Source organism: Cervus elaphus, chromosome 5 (assembly GCF_910594005.1).
Source record: "Cervus elaphus chromosome 5, mCerEla1.1, whole genome shotgun sequence".
In the NCBI taxonomy this organism is placed as follows: Eukaryota; Metazoa; Chordata; class Mammalia; order Artiodactyla; family Cervidae; genus Cervus; species Cervus elaphus.
In genome coordinates, this window is record NC_057819.1 from 127,400,371 (window position 1) to 127,422,377 (window position 22,007).

The 22,007-nt window shown below is 55.8% G+C and overlaps 1 protein-coding gene and 1 non-coding gene across 4 annotated transcripts; both read left to right on the forward strand.

Annotated features, from left to right (window-relative positions):
- The first annotated feature begins 914 nt into the window (after window positions 1-914).
- FBF1 (Fas binding factor 1) lies at window positions 915-21,584 on the forward strand. Of its 3 annotated transcripts, none has more exons than XM_043905474.1 (30): window positions 915-987; window positions 1,504-1,586; window positions 2,618-2,645; window positions 3,249-3,290; window positions 5,258-5,348; window positions 5,978-6,038; window positions 6,593-6,643; window positions 7,221-7,362; window positions 7,877-7,954; window positions 8,517-8,636; window positions 8,954-9,092; window positions 9,210-9,343; window positions 10,056-10,152; window positions 11,323-11,772; window positions 12,730-12,828; window positions 13,172-13,260; window positions 13,427-13,485; window positions 14,163-14,414; window positions 14,544-14,644; window positions 14,770-14,976; window positions 15,711-15,818; window positions 15,917-16,056; window positions 16,144-16,262; window positions 17,224-17,346; window positions 17,431-17,616; window positions 18,039-18,215; window positions 18,293-18,430; window positions 18,562-18,679; window positions 19,926-20,035; window positions 20,566-21,584. In XM_043905474.1, the coding sequence occupies exons 2-30, from the start codon at window positions 1,584-1,586 to the stop codon at window positions 20,647-20,649; spliced, it is 3,546 nt and encodes a 1,181-aa protein (XP_043761409.1). In that variant the 5' UTR covers window positions 915-987; window positions 1,504-1,583; the 3' UTR covers window positions 20,650-21,584. The 3 variants fall into 3 exon arrangements, with proteins under 3 accessions (XP_043761409.1, XP_043761412.1, XP_043761410.1); XM_043905477.1 differs by having other exon boundaries at window positions 14,259-14,414; XM_043905475.1 differs by having other exon boundaries at window positions 11,326-11,772.
- LOC122695847 lies at window positions 16,572-16,674 on the forward strand. Its single transcript, XR_006341592.1, has one exon. It is a non-coding gene; the product is annotated as a U6 spliceosomal RNA (small nuclear RNA).
- Window positions 21,585-22,007: the final 423 nt, after the last annotated feature.

A 22,007-nucleotide genomic window follows, 5' to 3' on the forward strand; every position in this document is an offset into this window, starting at 1 on the left:
AAATGTTTGGTTTGGGACCTACATGGGCTTTCCTTGTGGCTCAGCTGGTAAAGAATCCGCCCGCAATGCGGCGGGACCGAGGTTCGATCCCTGGTTTGCGAAGATTCCCCGAAGAAGGGAAAGGCTACCCACTCCAGTATTCCGGCCTGGAGAATTCTGCAGAAAACCTCGGAACCCAGGTACCGTCCGCTAAGCAAAGGGGCGTTCAGGCAGCTCCTAGCAACACGCCCAACGGCTAAATTGGCCGCGGTGCGCCGACTAACGGCCGCGGAGGGGCACCCTGGGAAGTGTGGTTCATTCCAGCTCCCCATACTCCCTTGGCTCTAGCAGGTGAGCAGGTTTAGGACTACAACCCCCAGGATGCACCGCGCCTCGCGTTTCTTCCGGAGGCCGGGCGACTGAGAGATTGGCGTCCGTAGCGCTCCGAAGCTGGAGGCCTGACTGAAACCGGCTGGAGTGAATCCTGGACCAGCAGCTATGTCTGGGACACGTCCCAGGGGCTGCGCCTCCGAGGGGAATGGCACGTAACCGGGGGGCGGGGAGCGTGGGGAGGATTTCAGGGGCTGGAAATCGTAGGCTGCGCTCGGGATTGAGATGGGCTGGGCGCGTGGACAGAGGAGGTGACACCGGGAGGGCCCTAGCTAAAGGATTTTAAAACGCCTGGCACGGAGTTGGCCGTGCACAACGATGCGATGGTCCTTGTGGTCCTGAGGCCTTTGCAGCCTCCCTTAGAAATTCCCACGGTCTGCGAGGCTGGGACAGGATCACTGGGAAGTGGGAGACGCTCCTAGATGTGATAGGAGACGAAACACGTTGGGACTTGTAGGTCATGAACACTGCTATTACAGAGAAGGAGAAACTCGGGCATTCAGAGTGGCCCCTGGGCAGTAACCCCACATTAACTTTGCATTCTAGTAACAGGACAGGCCGGCACCAGACAACTAGAGCTGCCCACCTCCTATTACTTTCTTCCAAGCTGTGCCAAAGGTCAGTTTGTGTAACTGTTTGAGGAGCGGGCGGGAAAGAATGATAATTCTGGGGAAAACAGTTCACCACTAATGGAGCGAGTTGGATTTACAGTTAAAGGGGGAAATTTTCCACCGATTGTGAAAATACTCTCAAGGAGTAACCGGCTTTCACATCTGTTCTGTGTGCTGATTGCTGCTGCGAATGTAGTCCTGAGTGTTGCCTGGAAAGGTGTATTGACCACAGTGCCAGACCCCCACCTCTTTTCTAAGATGGGGACTTGCCATTTTCTGTATCCTCTTTCAGAATAAGGAATGAGGACCACTTCACTTTTTTCAAATAATCTCCAAGCCTTGAAAAGTTACCCAGAACACTTTGCCTCTCATATGAATCACCCACCATAAGGAATGTTTAACTGATGAAAATAGGTTTTAACCTCTTGAATGGGTAAAGTGAGAGAAGGCTTTATCAATCTCTGACTCAAGCACTGTTAAAGCCAAATCGTTTGTGAGCAGACACTTTAATTTTCTTCATTAGGGAGGATGAGCCTGACAGGCAGAATTCCAGTGAGCTGGACAGCACTGTGAAGGAGCTAGAAGCAGCCCCAGAGCCTTGAGATGGTAAGCAGAACGCAGAGCAGTTCAGTTCAGTAGCTCAGTCGTGTCCGACTCTGCGACCCCATGGACTGCAGCACGCCAGGCTTCCCTGACCATCACCAACTCCTGGAGCTTATTCAAACTCAATGTCCACTGAGTCGGTGATGCCATCCAAACATCTCATCCTCTGTCATCCCCTCCTCCTCCTGCCTTCAATCTTTCCCAGCATCAGGGCCTTTTCCAATGAGTCAGTTCTTCACATCAGGTGGCCAAAGTATTGGAATTTCAGCTTCAGCATCAGTCCTTCCAATGAATATTCAGGACTGATTTCCTTTAGGATGGACTGGTTGGATCTCCTTGCAGTCCAAGGGACTCTCAAGAGTCTTCTCCAACAGCACAGAATCAGAGTACGTGTGTGGAAATGGGAGTCTACCCTCCCCCCTGCCTCCACCTCCAAGAGCTTGACTGCATGAAGTACTTTGGGGACTGGGTGGCCCCAAAGAAGAATGATGATATCAAACTTATTAATTGGACTTCTCTGGCGGGTCCAGTGGTTAAGACTCTGCTTCCCAATGCAGGGGGCATAGATTCTATCCCTGGTCCAGCAAGCTGTGTAGCATGCATAAAAGAAAAAAAGCAACTTCTTATTAAACAGTAAGCAAGCATCTCTTTTGAGCCTCTGAATATCCATTTGGAAAGCATTTTTATGTGTCTGTCACTGATACTGAACAGTCAGAGACATGGATTAGAGGAAAACGTTACATCCTGGGAGGGGTTGTATGTGGCGTCTGGAAATCTGGGGGAAAGAAGAGACTTCCACCCTCCAGATGGCACCCACTGTGGCATCCACTGCTGGTTTGGGGTGGCCTTTTTCATGCTCTGAATGAGTATTCTGAGAAACTCTAAGAAAACCATAAAGGGCATCTGTCCCCAAATGCCACTGGCGCTCCTTGTCCCCATCTTTGCAGAAGGCAAGACAATTCATTTGGCATTCTGGGTTTTAGTGCACATTCACTGTCTGATTTTGTTCATGGAATTTGTTTTTCCCTTTTTAGGCACCAAAAACCAAGAAAAGATTGAAAGGTGAGTGGGGATGAAAAATCACCCATAAGCCAAAAATAATTCCCCCACCTTGGGTCCATGTAACTTAGAAGTGTCTGCCTGAATGTTCTCAGTGAATGTTCTCAGTGAACATCTCTTTTTTTGTGTGTGCCAAGTCTTAGTTTCAGTACTTGGGATCTTTAGTTGTAGAATCTATTACCGTGGAAAATTCTATGGACAGAGGAGGCTGGCGGGCAACAAAGTCCATGGGGTCGCCAAAAATCAGATGCGACTGAGCATGCAGTCACTAGTTCCCTGACCAGGGACTGAATCCAGGCCCCCTCCCTTGGGAGCATGGAGTCTTAGCCACTGGGCCCCTAGGGAAGTGCCTTGGTGTGAGTCTTGCTGTTTTCCCTGTAATCCCAGAGGCAGCTTGTGCTTTCCAGCGGAACTCCCTATGCTGCCTCACTGGCCCTAGGAGTAATTCAGAAATAAATAACAGATGGGACTCAGGGAAAAATCCTTTTTATTGGGCTCTGTATCCAGAAGTATCCAGGTGGGGTATCCTGGATGAGGTCTCAAGCTATGAGGCCCTAAAGGACCCTTCTTTCCTCCTGAAGTCACAGTGGCCCTTTTCTGTTCTAGACTCCATCGATGATGTCCTTGGTGACCTCCTGGGAGATGAGAGTAAGTGCCCTTTCCCCAGAACCCCCTGATTCAGGCTTGCTCTCTCTTTTATTAGCTGAGATATAATTCACATAAAGTTCAGTCTTTTATAAAGTGTACGATTCAGTGACATATAGTATATTGACAGAATTGTGCAGTCACCACCACAGCCGAATTTAGAACATTCTCATCACCCCGTAAAGAAACTCCACACCATCAGCAGTCACTCCTCACTCTCCTCTCCTCCACCCCAGGTAGCCACTTACTTAACTTTCTTTCTCTATGAATTTGCCTTATTTTACATTAAACGGAATCATACAATACGAGGCTTTTGCATCCGGCTTCTTTTCCCCTTCCACGTTTTCGAGGTTCATCTGCACTGTAACATTCCTCTCTTCATTCCTTTCCATGGCTGGACAATATTCCACTGTTCTATACGCCCCATTTTGTTTGGCCATTCATCAGTTGATGGAGGTTTGGGTGGTTTCCACATTTCAGCTAGGCTATTATGAATAATGCTGTTATGAGCAACCATGTACAAGTTTTTGTGTGGGCTTATGTGTTCAGTTCTTTCTGGTGTAAATTTAGGAGTTGAATTATGGGATTATATGATAACTCTATGTTTAACTTTTTGAAGACCCGCCAAACTATTTCCCACAGGAACTGTACCTGTCAGGGAATGTTTGACGGGAGGATTCCTACGTGCTGTCTCTCATGAGTCCTTTGTCCCTCTTCAAGCGGAACAGCACGCTGCTCCCAGGGACTGAGGTCATTGTGTGAGGCAGGCTTGGGTCTCCTTTAGTAAACATTCTCTTTAGGACAAAACTGCTTAGTCTCGTTCCCCTTTCTTGAGATATGGATTGTGTCCTGACCTTGTGACTAACATTACCCCTTGTTCTCTTGGTAACGGTTGCTGTACGTTTGGTTTTCTGATCTCTATCATTCCCGAAAGAAGTTTTTTGTACCAAAGCCTATATATACTCATAGGAAAATCATTAAAGCACCTTTGCTCCACCAGAGCTTAGGTCCCCGGGTCTTTTTTGTCTCTCTCTGTCTCTCTTTCTCTCTTTCACTTTCTTATCGTCGACTCCTTACCACAAGGTTCCAGTCCATTAAAGGACCCCAACATGTACCATTGTACATTCCCATCAGCAGTGTAAGAGAGTACCAATTTCTCCATATTCTTGCCAGTAATTGTTATTTTCTTTTTCATTATAGCAATCTTGGAGAAGGAAATGGCAACCCACTCCAGTATTCTTGCTGGGAAATCCCATGGACAGAGGAGCCTGGCAGGCTACAGTCCATGAGGCTACAGAAGAGTCAGACACAACTTAGTGACTAAACAATGACAACAAATAGCAATCTTAGTGGGTGTAAAGTTAAATCTCATTGTGATTTCGATGGGCATTTTCCTAATGACTAATGATGACTAATGAACTTGAACATCTTTTCATGTGTTTCCTGGCCATTTATATCTTTGAAGAAAGGTCTATTCAGATCTTTACCCAGTTTTCAAACTGAGTGATTTGTCTTTTGATTGCTGGGTTTGTAAGAGTTCTTTCTGTATTCTGGACACAAGTCCCTTACCCTGTGTGTCCCTGTCTGCTGCACTGAGAAACAGGGCTTTGGGGTCAGCAAAGCTCACCAGCCACAATGTGGCCGAGATTCCCCCACCTTGGCCCAGAAGCATGCACAGAGCACAAGCCCATGGACGATGGAAGTGCGTTGTTTCTGCATTCCTGTTCGGGGGCAGGAATAGCCTCTTGATTTGGCACCAGTTGGGTTGACTTCCCGCTTGGAAATATATGATGCCCTCCTCCATGCAGGTTTTTAAGAGACCTGCCTCAAGGGTCAGTTTCCTTCCTCCAAAAAGGCCCCTCTCTCAGTAGGAAAATGTGGGAGACAGCTTGGTGGGCAACTTGCAATCCATTCCATCTCGACTCCAGTTCTCTGTGGCCGAATCACATCTTTTCTTTTCTTTTTTTCAGCAACACCACCTGAGAAGCCTGTTAAACTAACGTCACGTGCCAGAGACCCCCCAGATGTAGCCCAGGCACCCCCTCCCTCCGGGGGACCAAAGTGAGCACGTGGGACTGCCCGGGCATCCAAGCCCCATTTCAGGCCGAATGCTCCTGCTCTGCCCCCCCTTTCCACTCACGGTGGGTCCTGCTTGTAGGGCCACGAGCTTCTGTCCTCCCTTCAGCTGCAGGGCAGCGGAGGATCCTAGAGGAGTGGGAGTGGAGCTGAACTGGAGGTCAGAGGTTCCAGCTTCTAGTCCTGCTTACTGTGTGACGTTGGGCAGTTCCTGAAGCTCTCAGCCTCCGTTTTCTTACCCTCGGAATAAGAGGACTGACCTAGATGCTTGACTCTCAAATTGGTGGCTCTCAGATTGTTCTTCTGAACTTTCTCCACAGTTGTGAGACAGGGAGGCTCTTTGTGAGTGCTCCACTCTCCACCTTCATTTTAGCTCAAGAAGTTCTGTTTTTCTCTCTTACTTGTTGTCTTTAAAGGGATTCTACGTTTTTAAAAAACTTAAAAATCATCACTTTAGGTGACTTGTGAGATTCCATTCCGCAATTCTGTCCTTCTGGAGAAGAGTCTGTCTAGGTTCACTTAGCCCCTCTAAACTCCTTCTCCTTCCTTGAATCATCTTGTGCCCTGGGGACCGTGGGGGTGGGGGTGCGGGTATAGACTCTGCTCCTTTGCAGGTCCCTCCTGAAAGACGATGCCTTCATCACCCTAGCAGGCCTGGCAGAAGCTGATGCCGAGGTGAGCCTGGCCCATTCCCTCGTCATCACCGGCTCTGCTTACCCCCAGAGGCAGTAAGACGGCTGTTGTGTCCTAGGGGCTGCCCACAGAAGGTTTAGAAGTCCCCACAAAGCCAGTTTGTTCTCAAAACAGTACCCAAGGGCTGCCAGGTGGACTCAAAGCAAGTCCTTTTCATTCCTCCCGGTGAGATGAGCTAGAAAGGAGAGCTCCAAGCAGCTGCTGAAGGCTCGGCAGTTGCCCTTATAATGGCACTTCCCGTAGTAAACTCCACGCTATCCGATCACGTGGAGGGAAAGTAGCCTAATTTGTTTTGTGATGGCCGTGGACTTCCTTTTGGGAGGACCCGAAAGTGGCAGCGCTTTCCACAGCGTGTCCACAGCTGGCCAGGTTTGACTTCATATAACGCCTGAGCACCAAGTGAGGACAGAACCCTCCAAATGATGCTCCTCCCCTCATGCTGCTCTGCTCCTCCCCTGACAGAAGCCAGGCGATAAGGGTCCTGAGGTTTGTGGGGCCTTGACCAGCATGTCTCTCCTGACCCTCCTGTCATGTAGGTTTCAGACATCTCTGATGCAGACCCGCAGGCTCTGCTGCAGGCCATGAAGGTAAGGAAACAGCTTTGGGGAGATGGGCTGGGTTGCTATTTTACACCACGCCTTCGTTCTCCCTCTTGTTCTTTCATTTATTTATTTATTTATTCACTGGCTGCACTTCACGGTATGTGGAATCTTAGCTCCCTGACCAGGGATCAAACCCACACCCTTCCCTGCAGTGGAAGGCAGATTCTCAACTGCTGGACCACCAGGAAATTCTCAACCTTGGGGAACCTTAAACCCCAGGACCCTGCTGTTTCTACTGTTTCTACTGCAAACAGCTTCGGCATTTGTTAAGCTTTTGTGAGAAGCTGCTGAAAGCAGGTTTGAAGCTCCCTGCCATTTTCACCTCAAGGCGGCAGCTGCTCATGAGGGCTCGTGGAAGTTACCAACCAGAGACCTTTCAGCTTATCTGAGACCGACTGTGTGGAGCCTTTGGGTTCCGGCCCTGCCTCTGTCCTTGTCCTGTGACCTTGTTGGGGTCGGTCCCCCACCCAAGTCCCCATCTGTTCCACGTGGAAGTTGAGGGCAGCATCCTTACCAGGCTGCTGAGCACGTAGGGCTTCCTCCCTCCTTCCTTCTTTTCCAGGACCTGGATGAAATGGATGCTGACCTCTTAGGTCTGAAGAAGTCAAATCTAGCCTCTAACAAAAGGCCTGCAAAGGGCTCTGGGAAAGAAGAGCCGCCTAGTCCTCTTAAAACCGCCGGTGTGTTAACCGCCAATGAGAAAGGCGAGTAGGACATAGCTCCTCGAATGAGGAGACACTCTGGGGGTGTGGGAGATGCTTAGACAGAAGGCCTCGTGCCCTGTGGGTTTTCTCTGCCTGGAAGCGGGGAGACCAGGAGCTCACTGTGTACCTGTGTGTTGGAGTGTTTATGGTTGAGGAGGGAGATAGGTTGAGCTTCCCACCCCTCCTGCCCCAACTTCCTCAGACTGCTGGAGAATCCATTTGAGTTAAATTGGAGAATTTTATGGTAACTTTTGCATCACCCCAACCCCTGTACCTGTTTGGAGCAACTTGTGAATAGAGGGCCGAAGGTCACTCCCAGACCTCATTTCCAGGCCAAAAGCCTGATTGAGAACCAGGGCGGTAGAGACCTCTCCCACGGCTGTGTCCGTGGCCACAAGCCCTCAGCCGCCAGATGGAAGTACACAGCAGCCCAGGGGTCCCCGTCGTGGTGTGGCGACATGTAGGCCAGAAGCGACCCGGTCCTGTGACCTGGGCTCCTCTTTGCTCCCTGTAGGAGATGCCGTTCCCACCAAGGACCTACCTCCATCCCCCTCCAGCTTTGGGCGTCAGTACAGGAAGTTTTCCTTGGAAGGTACCGCAGGCCTGCAGTCACGCCTCTAGGACACTTCACTTTGATCGCTGGCAGTACTCGTTTGCCCCAGGGCTAGTCACTCTGTCTGTCAGATGCGGAGCAGACAGCTGGTGCTGTTGATCTTGTTCCTCATGAATTGAGGGAGGGACTAATTGTGCCCCACTGGCTGGGATATCTGGGCACTTATTTGCATGGACTTGGAAGCCAGGGATCAAACTGAAGATTATAAAGCGTGGGGGAAAGACCCTTGCCCTTCATGCACTCCCGGACATTTTACTTCCCTTCTCCAGCCTCAGGAATGTTCCTAGAAGGCTGGTGCAGACAGCAGAGCCTGGGGCAGTCACGCTGGAATGCGGGCCCCGGGCCGCTCTCCCTGCTCCCTCTCCCCTGGCCCACTCTGCCCTGTATCGGGGCCCCGCCACCCCAGGCCCTCAGATGCCGAGCGCCTTGCATAGGTGTCAGAGCAGCTACAGCTCTCCGGTCACTAACTCCCCCAGTGCAGCACAGCGCCGGTTTTCCTGAACTCAACAGTCTTCCCTTTGCTTCCCCTTCTGCCTGTGAGGTTCGGAAGACCCCCTGGCAGGACTTCTCTCTGATGATGAGGAAAGAATCCCCAAGAAGCTGCCCTCCACGGAGACGAAAACCTCTTCCAAAAAGAACCCAGCCCCGGTCAGAGATCACGGTAGAGTGGGCTTGTTACGTTCCCAGGGCTACTGCAGTTGACTCACTGAACTTCCCAACACAGATCCAGAGACCCCACCAGGCAGGGAGCAGAGGTCTCAGATCGTGGACCAAGAGGTCATCGGTCTCTGGGAAGAGGGAGGGGAGAGGGGATGGGAGCACCCGGGAGTGGGGCTGGGGGAGTCAGGTGCCGGGTGGGACCAGACGCTGCCGCTGCTGTTCCACTCAGAGGTAGAGAAACGCCCCCTCGGCCCCTTCAAACCGCACAATGGAGGACCAGAAGGCTGAGGGCACTGTGCCCTGTGTTCTGTTTCTTAGGGCCCTCTATCCCTCTAACTCCTGGGGACACTCCGGTCCGAAAGAAAGAAGAGTTGCTCTTTGACGATGGGGACGACATCATGGCCACCCTGGGGTTTGGAGACAGCCCCAAGGCAGAGGGGAGGCAGGCGAGCGACCAGTAAGGGTTCCTGGGCATGGAGAGTGCCACCAGGGAAAAGTGAGCGGGAAGGTACAGTGTGGCCCCCCCAGGAGCCCCTCGTGGTCACAGGTACCTGCCCTGTGTTCCGTCCTGTAGGGAAGGGCCCCTCCCTGCCCGCTCCAAGCTGGATGAGCTGCTGGGTCGGGGCCCTGCCTCCAAGCTCCTGGCCCGGCCAGGCACCGGCGAGCACAGGGAATTCAAACTGGACAAGAAGTACCAGCGGCCACAGGGTGAGGAGGCTTGTGGGGTGGGGGTGGAGGGACCCCAAAAGAGGTGTTTACCAGGAGCCATAATAAGAAATAAGCTTTACATCGTGACACACACACATATTATATTATTCATGTTTATGAACTGGGTCCAAAGTGTGAGGAAATAATCATCACCATGTTCAATTCTCTGTTGTTTTTTTTATTTATATGCTCTTTGATTAATAAATTGAAGTAGGAAATGGCATCCCACTCCAGTATTCTTGCCTGGAAAATCCCATGGGCAGAAGAGCCTGGCAGGCTACAGTCCATGGGGTCTCAAAGAGTTGGATACGACTGAGCAACTAAGCCCTTTGACTACTAAATATATCAGTTGTAACTTACTGGTTTCTCAACCTGCTGATAGGCAGCAGCTCACAGTTTGAAGGATGCTGCCCTGGCCAGCGTTGATTGGCTCGGAGTCCTTGGTGGGACATGCGCACTCACCCACGGGGGTTGGGGCCGGGTTCCTCAGGTGCACTTTTCACAGCTCCCGGTGATGTTCCGTGTGCTGGGACTAGAGGTGTAGACAGACGCCCAGCCCCTCACCTGGCTGCCTCTGCCTCTGCCTCTGCGTCCCCATTACTCGTCTTAGCCATCAAGCTGCTAGCTCAGCCCTTTTCAAATCCAGCATTCTGCAGCATTCACAGAAGAGGTTGACTCCCCTGCTCTAGATCACAGGTTTCTTCGTTCACAGACAAAGACACCTGGGGTGACGAGGACTTCACCTTTGGGGCCTACCAGCCCACCGTGGGCTCCTCCGAGGGCCGGCAGTCCCGCCGGCAGTCTGTCAGGTAAGCGCAGAGGCAGGCTGCCCGCTGAGAATGCCCATCCCACCACCAGGCTTGTTTGGGAGGCACTAGACTCTGTGGGCACCAAAGGAGGGGAGTGGCCAGTGCCCACCAGTCCAGGCCATAGTCGGGATGGCCCCCGAGCAGGAGCGGACCCTGGATTCTGCTCCCAGCCTCCTTGGAAGAGTAAGGAAGAGGTGGACTTGACTCAGCTGGAAGCCCCAGGAAACCGGAAACTGCTGTGACGTCAGCTGACCTCCTTCTCTGTGAGGAACACCCAGACCCAGGGGGAGCAAGAGTGAACTTTGAGCAGCAGCTTCTCAGACTCAGCTCCCCGGAACCCCGGCCCTGGGCTCTGCCTTGACCATTCTAACGGTGGTCTCGTCCCAGTTGGCGACAAAACGTTAAGCTAGTGGATGGACTTTTCTGAATTTGGAGATTTTTTTTTTTTCTCCCAGCGTATATTTTAAATTTTATATTTTGAAATAATTTCAAACTGATGGAAGAGTTGTGAGAACTGCCTCCTACCCTTTCTCCAGATTCCATGGTGTTAACGTTATGTCATGTCGGCTTTCTCAGCCTCTTTCCATCTCAGTAACCTTGCACACACGTGTATCAACTGTTCCCTTAAACCTGAGAACCTGCTGCCACCTGCCATAACTCATAGAGTGAAGCGAAAGTCGCTCAGTTGTATCCGACTCTTTATGACCCCATTGACTATATAGTCCACAGAATTCTCCAGGCCAGAATACTGGAGTGGGTAGCCTTTTCCTTCTCCGGGGGATCTTCCCAACCCAGGGATCGAACCCAGGTCTCCTGCATTGCAGGTGGATTCTTTACCAGCTGAGCCATAAGAGACAATGGCCAAATGAATGAATGAGTGATGGAAAGGCTGGAAGTGCTTGACCAGGCTGATTTTTCTCTGGGTGTGTGTGCCCGTGGCTGGTCCTGTTCGCTGCAGATGGATTTGTCCCTGGTTTTCGTGACTGAATCAAGGCGTTCTACAGACCTCGCTTAGCTTGCTGCGACTCTGGCCACACAGGGCCCCAGGCATCCTGACCCCCTTATTGTGGGCCCCCTAGTCCCCCCGAGCAGTGGAGGGAATGGCCCGCCAGGGGCTCTTGGGACAGGCTGCTTGCCCTGCCTTAGACTCCCCTCTTCTCTGTCTTGAAGTAGGTTCTTAGATGGCGGCACAGACCTCAAGGGAGAAGCAGGCTCCAGGCAGAGCACCCCCACAGCCTCCAGCCCCACCCAGCCCAGGAGGGGAGGCGCTGACTGGCTGGGCCTCAAGGACGACGTCTCGGACCTGCTCCCCCCATCCCCAGGCAGGGAGGCTCGGAGGCGCCCCCCTCCTGCGAGCCAGCATTCCGCCCCTGTCCGCCACTCTGCCCCGGCCGGGCCGCCCTCCTCCTTGGGGACAAAAACACCCACCGAGGGTACTGGCCCTCCTGCCAGAGGCAGCCAGCCTGCGGAGCCAGGAGCATCCGAGAAGGAGGCAGGCCAGGACTGGCTGAGCCACGCGCTGTCCCGGAAGAAGGCCCAAGGCCTGGCCAGAGAGGAGCGCGCCGCAGGCTCTGAGGGCCGGCACTCGGTGGGGGCAGCTGGCCGGCCGCCTTGCCACAGGTAGGGCTTAGGCCACTGTCTCTCCAGAGGGAGGGCTTGCCGCCTCGGCGCCTCCATCAGCAGCGCCCCGTGTGCTGACTGCGGGCAGAGTGCAGTCTCAGCTGTGCTTCTCCCCCACTTCAGGAGCTGGGGGGCTGCTGCCACTCATGCCCTGTTGCCGCGGGGCCAGGCGCTGGCCTGCTTGGGCAGGAGACCCCGGGTGCCCTCGTGGGGCTCCCACAGCCTTCCTGGTGCCTCCCAGCAGGGCTCTGTCCACAGCGCCCTCGGGCTGGCAGGACACCCGGCGTCCAGTGGCTCTGCTGACCAAGCTAAAGCAGGCGACATGTGTGGGGGATCACTCGTGCTCTTGGGGAGTGTTCGAGAAGACAGTGGCTGCCAGGGGGCTCCTGGGGGAGGCTGTGGAATGTGGGGGAAGGACAGGGAGCGCCCCAGAGGGGGCTGGCAGGGCCAGGACCATCGAGAGGAAGCTCTGCGTCCAGAGCAGAGGGGAGGCGAGGTGGGCAGTTGTGTGACAGGCTGGGATGTCACCCCGCCCTGAGGTTGAGTAAGCGGGGAGGGCGGTTTGGACCCAGACCTGAAACTGAAGGTAAGGGAAAGCTTCCTCACTGGCCCTGAGAGCGGAGAACGACCGGGAAGAGCAGACGGAGACGAGAGGAACCACGGGGCGCTGGAGCCGGTAGGCGAGTGAGCAGGGCCTCAGTGGACGCTGCAGGCGTGGCATGGTCCACAGCTTCCTTAGATGTTACCAGGTGGTTGCCCCCGGGAGGGCAGCAGAAGGCCAGGGGCTCAGACTGGGAGAAGAACTCCCAAGATGGGATGGTGGGAACAGGAGGAAGGTGGAGGGGGCTGGGAAGAGGGGCAGCCATGCAGCTTCCCTTCTGGGCTTTGTCCCAGCCCGCCCTCGTCCAGCCTAACCCGGACCTTCTCCTGCCTTCATGTTAACAATTGCTTTCTCAGCCAGCCTGCTGCCAGCACCCAGGAGCTCGAGCCAGCAGCCGCCGGGGAGATCCCAGGGACAGCAACACGGGGGCCACGGTCCCCGCCTGCCCCCTCTGGGTACGTCCAGTCCCAGGCTGGGCTGCAGGCAGATGCGGCGCAGGGGGGCCACCCCGAGCCCCGGCCCCTAGAACAGCAGGCGGCTCTGCTGGGCTCCACGTGGTCAGTGTGGTGTATGGGATCCGAGACCACACACGAGACCCACTAAGTCAGGGGACCTGAAGCCAGATCCCCGTCCCCTTTTCCAGCTGGAACCCCCTCTTGGTAAACTACCAGCCTTCAGGCCTTTCCAGTCTATGACTTGACCCTGGCCTTCGCCTTTCCTGCCAGACCAGCCCTCCCCTTCTCCCTGCATCCTTCACAGCAGGCTGCTCACCTTGCCACCCCCGCCCCATGTCCACAGGTCCCCTGTGACTTGGAACAAGGCCACCTTGGCCCTCCATGCAGGTGACCCTAAGAGGGGACGAGCCCCTGGAGACCACTCTGGCACCGGTGTGTGTTCTGCTTTGTTCGGGAGGTTAACTCTGGGTGGAGGAGAGGCACTGAGAGCTTCCTTCCTGGGTCCCTGCAGACAGACGTGAAGCCAGGCTCTCCTGAGCACACACCTAGACTGTGGGCCTCCCTGCGCCGCCTCATTTCTGTGCTGTTGATTTTTCAGAGCCTACAGTTGTTTTCCCGAATTCCCAGGAACCCTCAGGGCCTTCTGTGCCTGTTCAGGTAGGGAGGGGGAACAAACAGGCAGGCCCGTGGGGCAGTTCTCCTGTGCTCAGAGGCAGCACCTGCCAAACCGCCAGGAGGAACGTGTTGTCCTCTCAGCCGGCTCCCCTGTCTCCCCACCAGCACTCACCTGCCTCTCCCGGGTAGGGCTGGGTGTTCACTTGCCGGCACCAGCGGAGAACTGAGGTGACCCCCAGGCGGAGGCAGCTGAGAGTGCTTCTCGCAGCGCGCCAGACCCAGCTAGCCTCTGCTCTGTCTAGAACACCTCCTCCCTTGCTCCTCCCACCACCCACGTTGCCCAGGTGCAATAGCACCTGGGACCCCCAGGCCCGAGGAGGCCTGGCCCCACAGGAGCACCTGTGGAGCGCTTCCCCAGGAACCCGGAAGCGCCTCTGAGATGGTGGGTGGGTGGTGGGCAGCATGCAGGACCCAGAGCATTGCTCTGCATTGGGACTTCAGGCCTGACAGCAGGGCCGGGGTCACCACCTTCTGTTGTAGCTGGGACTTTGCAGGGACCCGCTGTTTATCTGGAAGCCCTGCTGGGAGGATGTTGTTCTGAGGGCGTGGGGGAGACTCATTTTCCCCAACCTGACCTGAGAGGGGAAGGACAGGGACCACATGACCCTCCAGGCCTCATCCTTGGCCTCTGGGTGTCATGACCCTGTCCCCGTCTCCAGCCACAGGCCAGGAATGGAGCCTGGCAGGTCAGAGGTGAGCTCAGCTGGGCTCCTGTCCTCTACCTGACGGGGCACGTCCCTCCGCCTCTCCTCCAGTCCAAGCTCCCGGAGTCCCTGGCCCGGAGCCTGCTGCCCGGCCCCGAGTACCAGCACCAGCTCCTGGTGGCACAGGCTCAGCTTCAGAGCGGCACTGCCGAGCTCCAGGCCACCCTCCTGCAGAGTCAGGCCCGGCTGGCGGAGCTCGAGGCCCAGGTGAGGGGCAGAGGGGCAGCGGCTTCCAGGCAGGGCTGGTGGGAGGGTGTGCCGTGAGGGCTGGCCGGCCTCCCCAGGCAGCCTGAGAGACTCTCCACACCATCCCCCTCCCTCCACGCCACGGCCCAGGTGCGGAAGCTGGAGCTGGAGCGGACCCAGCACAAGCTGCTGCTGGAGAGCTTACAGCAGCGGCACCAGGCCGACCTGGAGCTCATCGAGCATGCTCACAGGTACCCTGCTCCCCCAACCCGGGCTGCCCGTGGCTCAGGGCCAGCCCCAGATCAGGTGCCCTGAGGGGCCCTCAGGGTGGCCGCCCTCCCCTTCTGAGCCGCATGGTTGGGTGTGCTGTTGGCAGGAGTCGAGTCAAGGTGCTAGAAACATCATACCAGCAACGGGAAGAGCGGCTTCGGAGAGAGAACGAGGAGCTGTCTGCCCAATGTCTGTCTCGCTGCCAGGAGGCCGAGCAGGCCCGCGCTGAACTCACGGCCCAGCACCAGCGGCGCTTGGCGGCCGCTGTGCAGGAGAAAGACCAGGAGATGGAGCGGCTCCGGGAGCTGCAGCGGTGAGAGGGGGGCTAGGGGCCGGCTTTGGGGGTGGCCAGAGGAAGCCAATTGCCCTGAGACCCCAAGCTGTGGGCTCAGCAGCCTCTGTACAAAGGCTTGACCCCTTCCCTTCCAGATGAAGACTGAGAACTGAGGTCAACCTCACTGACCCATCTCACGAACCCCTCCACCCCTAGTGGGGATCCCCCCACTCCTTCAGAGTAGTCAGGGCATCCTGGCAGGGCCTGAGGTCACTGGTTATTCAGGCAGGGCCCGGCAGCAGCAAGCAACCCAAGCGCTAATTAAGCACAGGTTAACCAACCCGTCAGCCAGACCACTTGAGGCTAGTGACTGCATCAGCCCTGGAGAAGGTTGTGCCTGGCATGTGGATCTGATTGCCTTTCCAGAGGAGAGTGAAACTAAAGAAAAGGCACATGAAGGGGTCAACCAAGGTGGGCTGAGTCGGCCTTTCCCCATGGCTCAGATTGGCCAGACATGAAAGGGTTGTCGGGCCCCCTGTCAGGTGTCCTTGGCTGAATAACAAGGAATCTGCCCCCAGAGAGAGGATGTGGCATTGAGGCACCAAGACAGATAAAGAGGCAGAGGGGCCAGGGAAACGGAGGCAGTGCCTGGGGCCGGGGAGGAGAGGCCACGGAGCACGGACTGCCCAGAGCAGCGGTCTCCCAGATGGAGCTGCCCAGGATATTCACTGCGCCGCCCTCTCGCCGCCCCCGCCCCCGCCCCCGCCCCCCAGGGCCTCCATCCTGGAGATGCGCAAGGACCACGAGGAGCACCTGCAGCGGCTGAAGCAGCTGAAGGACCGGGAGATCGACGCCGTGACCAGCGCCACCTCCCACACAAGGTAGGCTCGCCATCAGGCTCTGCTCCCCCAGTGGGGCAGGGCGGGGGGGCCCCAGACTTCATGACCTGAGCCCCGCCCCCCGCACGCTGCACCTCCAGGTCCCTGAACAGCATCATCGAGCAGATGGAGAAGTTCTCCAGCAGCCTACACGAGCTGTCCTCCCGCGTGGAGGCCTCACACCTCAGCACCTCCCAGGAGCGGGAGCTGGGGATCCGGCAGCAGGACAAGCTGCTCCAAGGTACTGGAACCCCTGGCTCCTCCGTCCTGTCCCCGCGGACAGGAAGGCAGGCGGGCGGGCAGTGAGCACCCTGTGGGCCGCCCCCAGCGCTGCAGGAGAGGCTGAGCCGCCAGCAGCGGGACATGGAGGAAGAGCGGAGCCGGCTCCAGGAGGTCATGGGAAAGATGGAGGCACGCCTGGGCGAGCAGAGCCGGCTGCTGGAGCAGGTGGGGCCCATCTTCCTGCCCCTGCTGCGGGGCCTGTCTCCCCAGCACTGGGCAGCTGTACTCTGCCCTAGCCTCCTCGGCGCTTTTCCTGTCTCTCCTGCCCCTTCCTGCCTCTGCAGGGGCTCCCGCTTCCCCAGCCTCCAGAAGCGCCCCCAGCCCACCCCGTCCAGCACCTACCCACTCATTACTGATGCCATCGCCAATGTGACTTTGGGAGAAATGCTTTTGTCTCCTGAGCTGTCTTTAAACTCCCTTCGTCTCTTCCATCTGTAAGAGCAGGCTTTGTGCTTTAAAAAATCATGCCCTTTCGTGCTTGTTTCAGCAGCACATGTGCTAAAATTGGAACAACATAGACAAGATTAGCATGGCCCAGTGCAAGGACAGGCAAATTGGTGAAGGGTTTCTTTCATAATCTAATAAATGGTGAAAACAATTGGCTGCACTTGTGGGGAAAAGAAAAACAACTCACATTGACCCCTACCAAACAAAAAAGCAATTCCTAAGAGAATTGATACAGTAAATATTTGATGAATTCAGAAATAGTAATAACCTTTTCTTTTTTTGTACAAAGTTCTAAGATGATTCGTTTCATTGAAAAAATTAAAATAACTGGCAACAATAAAGAAAAATTATCCAGTAGCCCAAGCTAGCCACTGATGTGACATCACAGATGCCTACAGACCTGTCAGTGTATGGACACAGATGTTTTTATATCCTGAACCATGCCCTTTATATTCCTGAACCAAGCCCTTTCAGCACTTTCCTCAGTGCCTGCCTCAAACCAGTCCCCAGGCTCCTTCCCATTTTTACTGCTCAGGAAAGGAGGTGTTTGTGGCATAGCGTGGGAAAAGCCAGATGAGGGTGGTTTGCCCAGCTCCCCGTGGAGCATTCAGGCCTGTCTGAGGTGCAGGTGGAGCCTCCAGGGGCCAGCGTGCTCAGCCCTGACCCTGCCGGCCCGCAGGAGCGCTGGCGGGTGCACGCCGAGCAGTCCAAGGCCGAGTCGGCACAGCGCGCTCTGGAGGAGCAGAGGAAGGTCATGGTCCAGCAGACAGCCATGGAGCGGGAGGAGTTGGAGAGAGCCAAGGTGAGTCCAGAGGCACCTCGCTGGGCTCTGTCCCTGACGTCAGGCCCAGGGGCGCTCACTGGGGCCCTCGCACCCTTGCCGCAGAGCGCCTTGCTGGAGGAGCAGAAGTCCGTCATGCGTAAGTGCGGGGAGGAGCGGCGGCGCCTGGCGGCCGAGTGGGCCGAGTTCTTCGCGCAGCAGAAGCTGAGTAAGGAGCGGGCCGAGCGCGAGGCGGAGCGGGCGCTGCAGGTGGACGCCCAGCGGGAGGGCACCCTCGTCAGCCTGGCCAAGGTAGGACCCAGAGCCTCCCGGATGGTGGGAACCCCCCACAGCCCTGCCCTTCTCCCCACCCTGGCCCTCACGGTCTGCACCTCCACAGGATGGTCAGCTTAGGAAAGCAGGCAGTGGTAACAAGAGTATAGGAATTGAAACAACCACAAACATATCATAGTTACAACTTGCTTTTAGCATCCTGGTGCTTTATACTCATTTGCTCTTTTAATCCTCATCACGTTCCCATGACTTAGATATTCTAGAAACAAAGAAACAGATTCAGAGAAATTGAGCCCGGGGCTTGGCCCCAGGTCTCCCACCACCTCCTCCCAGAGTCAGGGTGGAGTTCAGCCCCAGCAATGAGGCAGGGCGACCTGCGGGTCCCCAGAGCCCAGTTCAACTTCAGGAAGGAGAGTGCAGCCAGGCTTTGCCATCTCCAGGAGCAGGCAGAGCTGAAGATCAGGGCCAGCGCGCTCCGGGCCAAAGAGGACCAGCTGGCAGCCGAGAGGGAGGCTCTGGAGTGGGAGAGGCAGGAGCTGCGTCTGGAGAAGGAGCGGGTCAGCGCCGCTGCCCAGCGCATGAGGCTGCGCGCCGAGGAGGTGGAGAGCATGAGCCAGGTGCCAAGGCGCAGCTGGGGATGGGGGGGCGGGGCGCTGACCTCCGCCAGCCCGGCTGACCCCGTAGCCTCCCCCAGGTGGCCTCGAAGAAGTACCAGGAGGGGGAGCGGGCCCTGCGCGAGGCCCAGCAGGTGCAGTCAGAGCAGCAGGCCCGGCTGCAGCTGGTGCAGGAGCAGCAGGAGCGGCTGCGGCAGCAGGAGCGCCACGTGCACCAGGCAAGGCGCCTCCCGGAGGCTCTGCCCCCGGCACCCCTCCCCGGCACTCCTCCCCCGGCGCCCCTCCCCCAGCGCCCCTCCCCGGCCTTCTGCCCTCACTGCTGTGTCCTCCTCTCTGGGGGCCGAGACAGGAGCATCTGAGTCTAGCCCAGCAGCGGCTGCAGCTGGATCGTGCCCGACAGGACCTGCCCGCCAGCCCAGTGGGGCTGCTCTCCAGGGCCCAGGACCCCGCAGCCTCTGGCCTGAGTGGTAAGTAACTCCGGGAGGAGGGGACATCGGCTCAGCTCGCCCACTGGGCAGAGCATGCCGGCAACATCCTGCCCAGCCTCCTGTGTGCTCAACATAGGAGGCAGCTTAGTTTGTTTTTTTAAAACCTAAGTTAGTTATTTTTATTTCATTATTATTATTTTTTGGCTCTGCTGGGTCTTTGTGATGGCACACAGGCTTAGTTGACTTGTGGCATGTGGGATCTTCCCAGACCAGGGATGGAACCCAGGTCCCCTGAATTGGAAGGCACATTCTTGACCACTGGGCTATTGGGGAAGTCCGTAGCTTAGTTTTAAAGTCATCTTATTTCTTTTTTTTTATGCTAGTAATGCATGTTATAGAAAAATAGGTCAAAAATAGAAGAAGGGAAACTAGTTTTTAAAATACTTCCCTCAGGACTTCCCTGGCAGCCCAGTGTCTGAAACTCCAACCTCCCAATGCAAGAGGCCCAGGTTGAAACCCTGGTCAGGGAGCTAGATCCCGTGTTCTGCAAATAAGTTTCAGCACAGCCAAATAAGTTTTAAAACGGACTATGCTTATATTAAAAAAAAAAACTACCTTCAACCCACTCTCTAGAACCACTTTATAAACATTTTGGTGCATAATATTCTAGACTGTCGTGTGTATGTTTTTATTTTTTTTCTTTTTTATTTTATTTTATTTTTTTTGTGTGTATGTTTTTAAAAACAAAATTGAGTTCTTGAGGTGCTAGCCCACACCCCCTTTGCCTGGCAAAGAAATAAAGCCACTCTTTCTCCTCCATTAAAAAAATAAATAAATAAAAACATGAGATTGCATCATATATTGTTTTGAACCTTTATTGTTTTCAATTCAGAAATATTCATGGAACATATTTTCATGTCAGTAATTAAACATTTAACTCTTAATCCACATCATTTGCCATTATGAGTTGTCCTATATTTTTACTAATTTCCTACTGAGTGTTTTTTTTTTTTTGTCGATAAGGTAACTTACGTAGCACTTCAGTGGAAATCTTTGTATAATACATACATCTCTCCCCGGTTATTTCCCTCAAATAAATTTTCAGAATTGAACTTAGTAGCTGAAATCCTACGAGCATGTTCCAAGGCGCTTGAAAGCTGGATGTGCCAGGAAGGTCGATCGGGTCGCACCCACCCGCAGCAGTGAGAAGGCCCCAGGATCCAGCTGTGGCTGTCCTGGTCTCCTGTCACACTGCCCCCTGATCCCGTCCTCCTCTGCCTTTCAGCCACGGTGGCACCTGCCCCCGCCGTTCCGCAGTGCAGCCAACCGCTGGTCGGCCTGGGCCCCTCACACCTCTACGCCAAGCTGGTGCTGCTGAAACACACAGCTGAGCAGGTAAGCGTCCCAGAGCAGAGGCCACCCAGGCCCACCCACTGCCCCTGGACTCAGGGCTCCTCGTGTTCACAGTGGGGACCAGAAGCTCAGGCAGAGGCAGGAGAGAGCACAGCCTGGCCCCGGGGAGGGCCGAGCCCACGCCCCTCCCGGCGGAGAGCAGCGCGGGGCAGGTAAAGGACAGGCCTCGCAGACGCTCCCGGTGTCACTGAGGGAGCATTTCCTGCCCGCCAGGCTCTGCGCTGTGCCTTGTCAGCCATCCCCCTCCCGCAGCCCTGCAGGCACTGTACAGACAGGCCGAGAGAGGGACCGTGTCACGTGCTGACACGTGGCCTCCCCTGGAGGGAGAGCTGGTGCATTCCCTGCCCCACCCCCGCCGATTCCAGAGCCAGGCAGAGCCAGGACAGGACTGATCGATCCACTGACCCCCAGGGTTGCCTCATGCCCAGTCCAGTGATCCGCATCCCTGTCCACAGAAGTGGGTGCAGGAGAGAGAGCCAGAGGGCGACTGCTCACCCAGCTCTGCCTTTCAGGACCGCGACTTTCTGGAAAACGAACAGTTCTTCCTGGAGACCCTGAAGAAAGCCTCCTACAACATGGCATCCCACTCGTCCTGAAGGCCCAGCTGCCTCCTCAGACCCTGCAACTGACCCTCTGGCCGCCAGCTGGAAGCAGGGGCGCCCGGGAGAGCCCCTCGATGCCCAGGGCCTAATTACAGCTCTTCCTATGAACAGGGTGCCAGCGGGTTCTTGCAAGCCCTCCAGCCCATGCTGGTGGGTTAGGTGGGCGCACCCAGGCCCCTCAGACACCCCGGGAGGCAGCGGCCTCTGGGGAGACGCCACGCTGAGGGCACGCAGCCCCATGACACGGTCAGCGGCAGCTGTGGGTCTGCTCCGCACAGGCTTCCAGCCCAGGACCCAGGGTCTGGCTGGGCTCTGTGGGCCCCTCGGCTGTGGATGGTTTTAGAATCTTTTCACCTGGGTCTCTCCTGAGGCAGTGGGCTTCTCTGCTCCCTTGCCACAAGGAATGGCTGACAGAGAGCATGGGGTCTCCCTGCTGGTAGGGATGTAGAGTCGGGCCACACGTTACAGGGCCGCAGGGGCAAGGAGGGCGCCATGCCCGGCACTTTTATGTCGAGCTCTGACATGCTCTTGGGGCTCAGCCAGCCCATCCTGCCCTCAGGCTGGCACACACAACCTGTGCCTCGTTCCCAGCTGCCAGGGCAATTGACTCACTGGCACAGACCCTGGGCTCATCGGCTTCTTCTAATACACTCCCCTGAGGGTGACAGGATGTGGGGAAGGATGGCAGGCTTTCCTCCGTGCTGCTCCCTGGCCACAGAAGCCCAGTGGGTGGGAACAAAGATGACAGAGCAAGCCCCTGCCTAGGAGGGTACAGAGCGCCTGGCTGCTGCCCGAGGTTGGGGGCATTGCCCTTCTTCATGTACGGGCAGAGGGCCAGGGCCCTCCAGAGCGGCACCAGGAGAGGGGTGAGGGGGTTGGTAATTGTCTGCTGCCCAAGGACTCAACTAATAAAATCACAGTTACCAGAACTTCCCTGACAGTCCAGTGGTTAAGACTCCACACTTCCACTGCAAGATGCGCAGGTTTGATCCCTGTTGGGGGAAAAAGAAAAATCAGCAGTTACCTCGAGAGAGGCTTCTGTCACCTCCCATCAGAGAGGACCGTCCAAGGAGCAGGAAGGTGGAGGAGGGCAGTGCCCGAGGGGGGCGTGAGTGGGCCCAGGGGTGTCTCTGCTCTTTGAGAACAGCCTCCAGCAGGATCTCATGTGTTTACAACCTTCTTCCTGGACCCACTGAACTGCTATATCCTTCATGACTGGGTTCGCAGAATTTGCCACAGCTCATCAGAGTTGGAACTTATTTATCAGAAATGTTTGTTCTGTAGGGCTGTTATTTGCTCTAAAACTGACCGTGGCTGGGACCCTCCAGCCGCCCCCACTCTCCTGGCTGGAC